The 12445-nt window shown below is 30.1% G+C and overlaps 1 protein-coding gene across 1 annotated transcript in view; it reads right to left on the bottom strand.

Annotated features, from left to right (window-relative positions):
* Positions 1–12445, bottom strand: part of LOC139516553 (uncharacterized) — an 83110-nt gene that overhangs the window by 49947 nt on the left and 20718 nt on the right. The window contains exons 9-11 of the mRNA XM_071306727.1: positions 9800–9872; positions 6780–6847; positions 490–596 (exon numbers count right to left, since the gene is read on the bottom strand). Of these exons, the coding sequence (XP_071162828.1) occupies positions 490–596; positions 6780–6847; positions 9800–9872 (248 nt within the window). The remainder of the gene's footprint in view (positions 1–489; positions 597–6779; positions 6848–9799; positions 9873–12445) is intronic.

The raw sequence follows: 12445 nt of genomic DNA, 5'->3' as shown, positions 1-12445 counted from the left end.
TGTGTTCAGTGACTGGTCTATTTTTGAGGTATAAATTATGGAAACTATGGTGAATAGGACACCATTTCTGCCAAACTTTCTGACTTGTCTACGTTAATACTAGGCGTTCATTATCACTGAACTAGTATATATTTGTTTAGGGGCCAGTTGAAGGACGCCTCCGGGTGCGGGAATTTCTCGCTACATTGAAGACCTGTTGGTGACCTTCTGCTGTTGTTTTTTTCTATGGTCGGGTTGTTGTCTCTTTGGCACATTCCCCTTTTCCATTCTCAATTTTATATCAAATGAGACATTTTGAACCTCAAGTGACTTGAATTTGTCTGTATATATTATGTAAGATTTCTTTTAACATACTCTGTTTAAAACACAAAATCAAATAATTTACAATACATTTCTGTAAATTTAGTGCACGATCATAAGGATTTGATAATATTTTAATAACATTTTCCAAGGACATGCAATACATGTTAACATGTTGTTTTATCATACCTAGGGTTTTGATAACATTTCCTAACGTGACCAGAGATTTGTTAATATTTGACCCTTCTTTGAGTCTGCCTTTATAGTTCAAACTCCAGTTTGGATCTGCTCTCTCGCTGAAAATAGAACAGAATAACCAAATTAGTTGCAAATGTTATATAGTAAGAACATTCCAGCCTATAAATATAATCCCAGTTTTCTTTCCAGAAATTTTTGAAGGCGCAAAATTCATGGGCGTGTAACTCTTTTTTTTTTAGGGTGAACTATTGTGACATGAAAGCAATCAGGCATAAATCATGACATGCAATATGAATTATAAAGCTTAGAGACATGTTTTTAATATTGCAGAGTATTTATAAATTAAAAGACCAGGTATTAAAGTACAGTGGAAAATTAAGTCGCTGCGGGAATTACAAAAATATTTTGAAGGTGCTGTCCCACAGCGTCATATTGGCCTGGGGAGAACACTGAATCCTGTTAATTTATCTAAGTTGAAGTTTGAATGAACATTTGCAGTATTTCTCCATTAAATATGTAAGAAATCAAACTGCTATAACTGTGTTCTCTTTCATAAATGTTTTTCCTAGCATGATGAGTCAATAATATAGAACAAAGAGGTATGTGTTGTTAAAAAATAATTCCGAACAGAATATAAGCATGACAAAATAATGAACACTACAAAGTCTTTTTGTCAACTTTGCATCCACCAAAAAACCCACCCTAAACCTGAAGATTTCGAACAGGGAGTGTAAGCAACAGGACTTACCGTGCCATTGGGTTTACTACTTCATACCAGAATTTCTTAACTTGAAACTTTTTTTTTTTAATTTTAAGATGAAACAATTATTTATATATCAACTCTTTCTTTTCTCATCAACTTCAGATAACAACAACAAAAACTGCTGCATTGAGGTAAAGAAACTTGGGGAAGAAATGAATGTTGAACATTGTACCAATATACTCAAGAATATACTAAATATGAAGCCATTTAATAGAAATAACAACATTCCAAAAGCAATATCAAATACCTTTTAAATAAACAAAAATAAATAAAATGAAAACTATCTTATATATATAAAGAAGTTAAAAGTTAAATTAAACTACATAAAAGAAAGAAAAGATTTACACTCAAATAAAGATTAAAGTGACCATTTGTGTATTCCTCTTTATTTGTAAGTAAAGAGAAATTAACACTTTTTCATCAATAAATTAAATGAATAAACAATTTATGTAAGTTAGATACAAACATCGTTTGAAGTATTTATTTGTTATTTCAATTGAAGGTAATATCGAGCAATATTTAAATTCCATGTTGCCGAGCTAAAAGTCAGCAGAGGAACAAATATTTACTTATATAAATCTACATTCATCACAAAGTTATGCAATCTGAAATCAACAACCTCATCCGATCAAACGATTTCTAATACATGCATCGTTTTCTTTTGAACAACAACCCCTTATACAAAAATTCTTTTTGATACAATCAATTTTTGAATAATCGTAACAAGATACAATACTATGACAATGACATTGTTATACAAACAGATGTTGTTAAAACATTAAGCTAAACACGAGTTTGTAATACATATTTAAAAGTGCATTTTATAAGCGGTTCAATATTTAACCATTTTTGTTAACATTCTTAATGTGTGATGAAAACATAACTTTAAATGCATAATGTTTTATAAACATTCCTCTTTGTATTACTACTGAGCGAGCAAATAAGAGGAGGCAAAGATTTCAAAAACTACTAATACCATGCAACATGCTTATGCATCTGTTCAGAGTCCATAATTTTGCAGAGATTGTTGCTGATTCTTTACAGTTTGTTTCTTAATTTGTGATGTAAACATATCTTGAAATGCATATTGTTTTTAATCCCATCATTTGTTCTACTACTAAACAGGCTATGAAGAGGTTTACTATTTCAAGAATTTCTTTATCCTGCCTAAGGTCCGAAATCTTGCCTTAAACTGTTGCTCTCTTGTGATAGTTTATGCTAATTCAAATTTAGTGTACATATAAAGAGCCAATAGAATTGTCATTCTTTTAACCTTTATAGCTCTGTAACTTTCTGCACTGAACTTAAAATTTGAAATGTGAAGGACATGACTACTTTAGATTTTACAGGGCAATTAAACTATATTTCATGTACTGATCGTAAGGTGAACTGAACTTCCGCTTGGTAACATCAGGGCAGAGAGATCTTTCAGACTTAATTTCTGAATTTCACAATGAACTAGCCTTTTATAGCTACTATAAACATAAAATACAATGTACAAGAAGACATTAAGAGACGTAACATGATTATACTGTTAAAATGACATGCAACTTCACTACTACTTAGCACATTTTAAAAAGCATTGTAAACTATTACATTTGTTTTATAAAATATTGAACAGCAGTATTGTATACCAACAGGGTTTGTAGTTCAAGAACTATTTACTAATGTAGCCTATAAATTTTCAAGATTTATATCAAAATTAAAATTTTTACAGTCAAGAGTATCATGCACTGCAGTCTATAAGATACTGTATTATGGAACAATTAAAATGAATAAAGCTCGGTCCAGCATGGTTTATGGTGAAATGTTATAAATCTTTATAAATCCAGACATTGCACATGTTGTTTAAGCATTTTTGAAGATTAACAATGATTAGTTGAAGAAGTTTTGATTTTGTTAAGTCATTACACTGTGACTCATATTTTTCTTCTAGACTCATTAATGGTTCAATTTTTGCATTCTCATAATTACATGTTTAATCCCGCCACATTCTGAATGCGCCTGTCGCATGTCAGGAGCCTGAAATTCAGTGGTTGTGGTTTGTTGCTGTGTTACATATCTGTTTGTCGTTCATTATTTTGTACATAAAATTAGGCTGTAAATTTCCTTGTTTAAATTTTTCTACATTTGTCTTTTTGGTGCCTTTTATAGCTGACTATGTGGTATGGATTTTGCTCATTATTAAATGCCATACAGTGACCTATAGGTGTGAATTTCTGTGTCAGTTGGTCTCTTTAGTTTAAACATAATTTTTTTTTTTACAGAAATTATGATGGCACCATTAAAAATAAACTTATATTTTATGTTTTTAATAATCTGCCTATCCAGTTAAAAGTAATGAAAATAGTATTGCATTTCATCTTCTCATTTAATTTCATATAAATCACATATATTTATTTTTGTATTATCTAAAGAATGAATTGAACTGTTAAATACTATTTTTGATTATGAGGGCTATTAAATAGACATTCATTACAATGTTGTAATATGTGATATAATACAAAATACAGGCTATAGAAGTATTTGAAATGTTATCAAAACACCTTAATTTGATTTGGGTACTTATCAAAAGCAAGTTAAAATATAAACGAATTCAACTATCAAATAATCTGATCGTCTAAGATGGTATTTAGTCTACCAAAATATGTAAGAGGGTTTTTATATTTGTATGACTATCCAAACATAGAAAGAAGGTATAGGTCATTGTACATGATATTTTTCTTGTGAGATACCAGGAAATGAAAGAAATCATGCCAAAGGAATAATACAAACAGCAAAAAGAAAGCAACCCAACAACAAACAAGACTATCTGTCCATTTGGTACTATTCCACAATCGCATTGCTCAGAGAAAATTGAAATCTGGTTTAGAACACTAATTTAGCAAATATTAATTAAGTTCACACCATAATGAACATGTGAACTAACTTTCAAGTTAATTAAACAACAACTTTCTAGTAAACTAACTAAATCCAAAAATTTGACCTGATGTAGGACAAATGACCAGACAGACAGACAGACAACCAGACAGACACATGCACAATGAGTCTGGAAAACATAATGCCTGCTTATTTCATAGGTTGGGCATAAAAATAGCAAAACTTTTGAATAGACATATGAACTTCAACAATGGGAATATATACAATTTTTTTTTTAGTTCTAAGGTCTAGAAAGTTGTAAAGAAATATAATAAAGCTTATCATAGATCTATCTATTTATTCATCATTAAACTTATCTTAAAGACAAAAAAAAATAATTTATTACTGAGGAAAGCCTCTAATGAGGTACCTCACTAAGGACAACCATAATCACATGTATTTTTATGTACTTAATTATTTTTAAACAATTGAACCCTTATCCCCCCCCCCCCACCCCCTTTAAATGCTTTACTTTTCATTGCTATTTCATTCCAGTTATAACAATGTAACCATATTACTTTTCACTTAAAGGAACTCCAACCATTTAGACTGGATTCTAGGTCACAAGACTTTAAACCCAATATTTTGATTGGTTGATTTCTGAGACTGAGTACGATAATCATGCTCAAATTTTTATGACCGCAAGGCCAGGTCAGCTAGAAAGTTATTTACAATATACTGCACTGTTTGACCAAAGTGTCCTTTAAGCAATTCTTAAACTTTTTGAAAAATCAAAGAATATTAAACTGATAAATAATTTGATTGAAAAATGATCCTTACATATGCTTATCATATCATATGTCATTAATTCACAATAAATTTGGTCTTCTTCAATATCCTTTCACAAATTTTTATTTGAACTTTATTTGAAAACAAATTTTGCTTTTTATGGCTTTGACCTAAAGTCATCCCTACATCCCACTAATCCCCACATAGTATTCCATGATAATACTTGTCTTATGTACAATCCTCATTGTAAATGCATATAACACATGGGATAATGTGATTGGTCTAATCATCTGTGAAATTTAAATTGCTCAGGTAGAAATGAATTTGTTAAAAAGAATGCTTGGTTTATGAGATTGCATTAAAAAGACTGATCTTTCATCAACTATTTGAACTTGATGTATTGCCTTTTAAAATATGCATCCCTCACAGCTTCACAAAGGCAATACACTCAAGAACACCTAAAATGTAATAAATGATAGCCTTTATACCAATCCTTTTTAGATATAGATTCACATTATGTTGTTCCTTATTTTCAGATTTCTGTTTGAATACATTTTTTTTGTTTTTTTTTTTTGTTTTGTTGCTTTGTTGTTTATTTTTTAATTATATGGAGGAGGTCTACCTGGAAACATTGCGCAAGTTTTCCAGGCCAAACAATCACAACATAATTTTTTTTTTTATTTATTAAATTCAATGATACTTTTCAGAGGCAGTTCTAGGATTTTTGAAAGGGGAGTCTAATTCCAGAAACCTGTAGTAGACAGAGTTAGGCCAAAATTTTATTTAAACAATTTTGTGCAATTTCAATATGATACATTACTTTAAAGTTATTATTAGTAATAACAAACAAGCACCTAAAGTGAGTAACTTCTGTTTTATTTAAGGTTGTCCTCTAGTTCCCTGTGTTTGTTATCAAAATACACTTGATTCATACTAAAAATCTTTCACTAGTAATAAGCTAAAATATTCTACCAGTTGAACAATTCTAAGAGATGAATTAAACTTGGTGAAACATTTTAGCAAATTGGAATTTTTGCCATTATGCATAGTAACTGACAAACATAAAAGACTCTTTTATGTTTGTGTTTTGTCATTAGTTCAGAAGGGAATTGGTCAAAGAAAAACCGCAAACATGAAGAGCCGTTTTTCTTCAGAAAAATTAGCAAGTAAAAAACTTATGCATTATCATCTTTCAAATTTAACAAATATTGTAGTTTAATCAAATTCACTGTAATCAATTAAATTTAGCATAAATATTCATATCAATAGATTATCCATAAAAGTAAATCAAATACTACATTAAAATTGCATAGCAATCTAATGTGTGTAATGTAAGAATCGAAATCTGAAGCTTACAAATACAATAATATACTACAATGCACTGTACTCCTTTCCTTTTAGTGTCCATAAATTTAAATATATTTACTATCCATAGGTAGTTTTAATTTGCCTTTCAACATATAAAGTATCAAGCATCTGTTTCTTTTTTATGTAGTCAGCATTATATTAGGAATAAACAGACAGCAATTAATGATGCTAGAACCTAGTATTACCACAACTTTGCATATTCATGCTAGATTGATGCCAACCTGTCTCTGCTCTAACTCTTAAATTACATGTAATTGTCCTAGAAACAGGAAATTCTAGTACATGTATTAACATTTTTGTTTAACACAGCCTGTGATTTAACCAACACCCAACCACACTAGAAGAGTAAATTCTACAATATCACTGTTGGTATTTTTTTTTAATTTAACATCTATAAAGGACTGCTAGAAATTAACAGATCTGATGCTAAGGCAAAATATTTGTATAACAGAACAGATCTGATGCTATAACCTTCTAGTTGGGAAATGTTTATAATAGTTACCTTCCAGCCAAGTCAACTAAATGTATCTTGCTAACAATTTCATGAGGTAGATCATCATCTAACTTGGCCTGTAGGGAAAAAATAATCTATGTTCAATTTAATAAAATAACCTTTTTTAAACTGCATATGATTTATAGTCATAAAATATTGAAAAATCAACAATATCATGAAAAAGCAACCATAAAACTGATTTTTCTTCTATTTTCGGTCTTGCATAGCTGGCTTATTGGTTTACTAACAGCATTCATATGACACCTGCTATTGCTGTATTGCACATGCATTTGCTGTAACTATCTATTGTAACCAACTTAACACTCTGCTGTAGCTCTTAAAATGCTTAGGTCCTGAACATTCTTGCTTTTAAATTTCAAATTTAAAGTTCCTGGTCTTAAGTGAATAATGAAAAGTTTTTGGATCCATGAAATTATTAAATGAAGTTTTAGTTTTATTTACATGAATATAAGGAGATGTTACAACAGCCCAAATGAGACAAAAACCCAATGACACAAAAATCACAAACCAAAAAACAGCAATAACAGATTTCTAGATTAGGTTTGATTAAGGTGGTACCCAACACCCTCACTAAAAATAATTTTCATTGGGCATATAGCAGTTTGACTAAAACCAATTTTGATCACTTTAAGCTTCAAATATCCTAAACAATAGAACTTCATTTAAGCTTTCAGCTGACTTTTACAGAGTTATCTCCCTGTAGTGTTATGAACCACCTTAACAGGTTATTATTTTAACAAGGGACTAAAACTGATCATTTGATCCATATAACAAATATTTCTCCCTTTGATTCTATGGTCTATAAAAGTCATAGTCCATTTTAGAGACTTCACACATTGAACATCAGAACTATCAATGATCTTCACCTCTGGGCTTTAGAACAGATCTTATATCAAAACAGTTATCAATGGACATTACGATCATCAGACCTACAGTTATCATCAGGACATAAACAGGAGGGCTATATAACGGCCGGAGTCAATTAAACACTGCTCATCTCAACTAGACCTTGTTTTTATAGCCCATAAAATATTTAAACTATCTACAATTTAATTTACAGGGGACGATAAAAACGAAAGAATTTAATAAGTAGTAGTGTATTAAGTTAAATACATCCAGCAACACTGCCCTAAGCTAAACCGTAATCTTTCTCTCCTTAATGAATCATATCAGATTAATTTCAATTTTAGTCGAAAATCCCTTCAAAGCTAGTACTTCATTGTAGACACATTAATACTATTGTATTTCGTAAGTATTTGATAATCTCTTATTTTTCATTCAATATTAGATTAATTTTACCCTTTATTACCAATGACCTACTTCTGACCTTAAATATGAAGTGTCAAAAGATGACATAACAAATTTAATCAGACGGAATAAATATTTTAGTAACATCAAGCGTTTTATAATTATAAAATTAATTATTAGGCATACTTCAAACTATTTCAATTATGTTTTTAAATAAGCTTCTTCACTCCTGTAAGCATGTTTTTCTTTATTCCTTGAGAAAAAAATCAAGGATTGACTAAAATGGTTTCAACTGCTTAATACAACAAAAATTCTTTAGCAAGGCAATCCTGAAGTAAACAAATTCCACTTGAAAGCTCTCTAAAAAAATATATAATAAAAAATAGGCCTTTATAGGAACTATCATTTTCTTAAAATTGAAAGTTTTCAAAACATGTGATGATTTAAAAACAAAATTAAAACTCTTTCCCTTTTTATGTGGTATTATATATTCTAAATATATTCTTGAATTTGACTTTTTATCTACCACTCAAAGGAGTAGGTCCGGTAAGGGCCGATTTTGGCCTCAAATTACAAGTTCATCTGACAAAAGATTTTAAACACTTTTTAAACACTCAAGTGTCTATTTCAGTTGATTCCATAAGTTTATGTGAAAGATTTTAACTGATTTACTCATTAAAAACGCTCCGATTCTAGCTTAAATATGAAAAATCTATCACATATGCCAAAAAATGTCACTTTTCAGATGGTTTTTGTAAAAAATGAAAGTGGCCCCATCCGTGTTCATCCTCAGCCTTTATATATGCTATGTATTATCTTCAAATACAACTTTCATTTCAATATTAAGAATGAACACGAATGTGGCCACTTTCATTTAAGACGGAAACTGTCTAAAATTTAACTAAAATGCTAAAATTGTGAAGATTTCAGTAATTAAGCATGACTTAATGACGCTAGTACCTGATATATGTGCACTGTATTGTCAAAAACAGCCCATACTTATGTAGCAGAAGCATTTTACTTTCCAATGAATAATTAAAAGTATACATTTTAACAATTTTGTAAAACTGCTATATTTTGGGGCCAAAAAGGGGTCTTACTGAACCTACTCCTTTTGTCTTTAATTACTGGAAAATTCAGTTAAGATCACAAATTTACAGCTTGAAACCATTTATCCTACTTTTATTTATCACAAACAAGGACAAACAGAAAAAAAACATGACTGCAATGAATTCAACCTGTTGTTTGTAACTTTTCTTCAAAACAGGAATTTCCTAAAATTGAAACGATTATTCATCATCATAAGATAACTAGCAATCACGTTTCAAGTCTGGAATCAGTGGCTGCTGTGTGTTACTGTATTTCATATTTGTTCTTCATCTGTTGTGTTGTACATATACCAGATCAATTGTTTTCTCATTTAAATTGTATACATATCATCATGTATGGGCCTTTGAGTCTTTCTTATGCTCTGAAGGTTTTGCTCATTGTTGAGGGCCTAATATTGACCTATAGATATCTATATGTCATTCTGCCTCAGGTGGATAGTTGTCTTTTACACCTCCTTATTTTATAATGGAATATAATAGATCTAAACAAATCTGTCTCAACTAAAGTACTATATGCACAAATAAAGCACTGCATGAAGACACCAAATTTTGCATCTAGAAAATTGGAAATAAATATATAAGGCTGATATAATATCTTAGGGCATTTGTTTATGTTATTGATATTTTAAAGAAATAAAACTCATTTCTCACCTGAATAAAATTAATTGTAACAATAGCATGACTTCTACTGCTGTGATCATGCATATACGTGGATGCTGTAGTTCTGTAATTAGAAAATTTCAACTAGATGCAAAATAATATAGAGATAGAGCTAAATCCATGAATATCAAACATTATAGCTATTTTGTGCATTTTTCATTTCATCTACTCCCTTGAGTTGGAAAATTATTGCTAGAAACTAAGCATGCACGTGGCGTTGCTAATGAGATTGACATGAAATTGACAACTTCGTCATAGGTAAAATAGCGATAAAAAGATTATCATTGTACATCTCAACTTGATTGCCTTTTTCACTTTCGCCGTCCCGGCTCAAGCAAGAAAATCAATCTTGTTGAGATGATCACTGATAATCTATAAATATGTCTTTTAACTATCATTACTAACCATGTAATGACAATGGATGCAATATCTATCCAACAGTAAAATGTAGGTCATATTGACCAGATTATACAATAAATGTGATTTTTATGATCATAAATATTTAAAAGGGAAATACCCGTAGTATAATGGCTGATTAGAATAAGACAGAAAAAATTTAATATCAAAACTTTACACAAATAAAGGATATAAAACAAGAATGTGTCCAAAGTACACAGATGCCCCACTCGCACTATCCTTTTCCATGTTCCATGAACCGTGAAATTGGGTAATAATCTAATTTGGCATTAAAATTAGAAAGATTATACTATATATGTACTAAGGTTCAAGTTGATTGGACTTCAATTTCATCAAAAACTACCTTGACCAAAAACTTTAACCTGAAACTCGCACTTTCATTTTCTATGTTCAGTGGACCGTGAAATTGGGGTCAAATGTCTAATTTGAAAGATCATATCATAAGCAACAAGTGTACTAAGTTTCAAGTTGATTGGAATTCAGCTTCATCAAAAACTACCTTGACCAAAAACTTTAACCTGAACGTCCATACAGACGAATGAATGGACGGACGAACGAACGAATGAACGAACCAATGCACGAACTGTGCCACAGACCAGAAAACATAATGCCCCTCTACTATCGTAGGTGGGGTATAACAATTAATCTCACAAGCATTGACATTTTAGCCTTTAATATGTTTGTTGAGTCTTTTTTTTTTTTGGTCCAGTTTTTGTATTAGAGGAATCAAAGTCAAGAGAACTAGGCATATGAAGGGCCTGAGGACTTTTAATCACCAAATAATAATGCAAAATTATCAAGTGACATAACAAGACCAATTAATTTATAAAAATTATCATATAAAAAGGCATTATTTCAAGGATTTTCTCTTACATTTTTCTTACACATATTCAAACACTTGTTAGCTAATTTATTGGGTGTTTGGTCCTTGCAATTTAGTGACATTTAGTCCTGTGACTTTTTGCCCATATTTCTAGAAAATAACCCGGTAGGGACTGTAGTAATGTTCTATCAAAATTTCTATTGTCCAGTATTTGCAATTATGTTCTGATATTTAACACCAACCTGGTCAATACCTGTACATAGTACATGCATTGACCAGTTTTTTGCTAACTTTGCTTCAACATTAATTTTTCAGATAAGATAAACAATAAAATCACATTATTTTTTATATTCTTACTAATGTGCTAAGAATTCATTTTAAAGTGGCTTTTGTTAAATAGAAAACACTGAATACATTTCAGTTTCCGTTCAAAATGCAAAAAATTATTTTGGCATGAAATCACCTATGATAAAACATCTGTACAAATGGTGATATAAACTATATTTAATAATATTCCTTTCAACGATTTGTTTACAGAAAGTAAATAAATATGTAGGCCTAGAAGAGTTTGTAGCGATAAATCTTTATACAACAAAATTAATATACTTTCTAACATTAAACTTCTCAATATTTTATTTAAAAACATAGCAGATATTAAACTAACATTCATCTCAAATCTACTTTCATTATTGAACTGTATTGGCGGTATTATCTATATAAACATTTCTACACGGTCAAGTCTTGTTTGAACATCCCACCATGGGTCACACAACATTGTATTGTTCCTATTTAAATACTTCAAAAATATTTCCATTCAATTTAAACAATTTCAGTTGAACCCTTTATCAATTAAGTTTAATTAAAGGTTTTAACAAATTTATGAATATTTAAATGGTGTAGTCATTTCTATAAATTATTATAATAATTTTAGTACACCCTTTTGAACTTTTAATTACTGATAGTATGACATCACAGTTTTGGCATATAATACATTATAAGAACAATCTATAATATTTTTTCATTGACACTGCACATTTCAGTAAATGAGCCAATTTCCATGTAAGATAGCCCACAAAAAAAATATAGAAGTCACGTAATGATGACCGATATGAGTAAAATATCCAATCAAATGTAATACTATTTTGGACTACATTTGTAATCTTCAATGTCTCAAGTAGAAAGACAGGGATTAAAATTAAATTTTTGACAATGAATTCAGTATGTACATTTATACAGAACTAAGCAATGAAATTTCTTCCATGGCAGTTACAATTCTGGTTAAAACCATATTTAACTTTTAACGATATTAACATGTTTTTGTTTTAAATACAAACATGTTTAACCCCGCCGCATTTTTGCGCCTGTCCCAAGTCAGGAGCCTCTGGCCTTTGTTAGTC

This window comes from Mytilus edulis, chromosome 3, assembly GCF_963676685.1.
Source record: "Mytilus edulis chromosome 3, xbMytEdul2.2, whole genome shotgun sequence".
NCBI classification, from domain to species: domain Eukaryota; kingdom Metazoa; phylum Mollusca; class Bivalvia; order Mytilida; family Mytilidae; genus Mytilus; species Mytilus edulis.
Note: the sequence above shows the minus strand (reverse complement) of the source record. Positions and strands in the feature narration are given on the sequence as shown.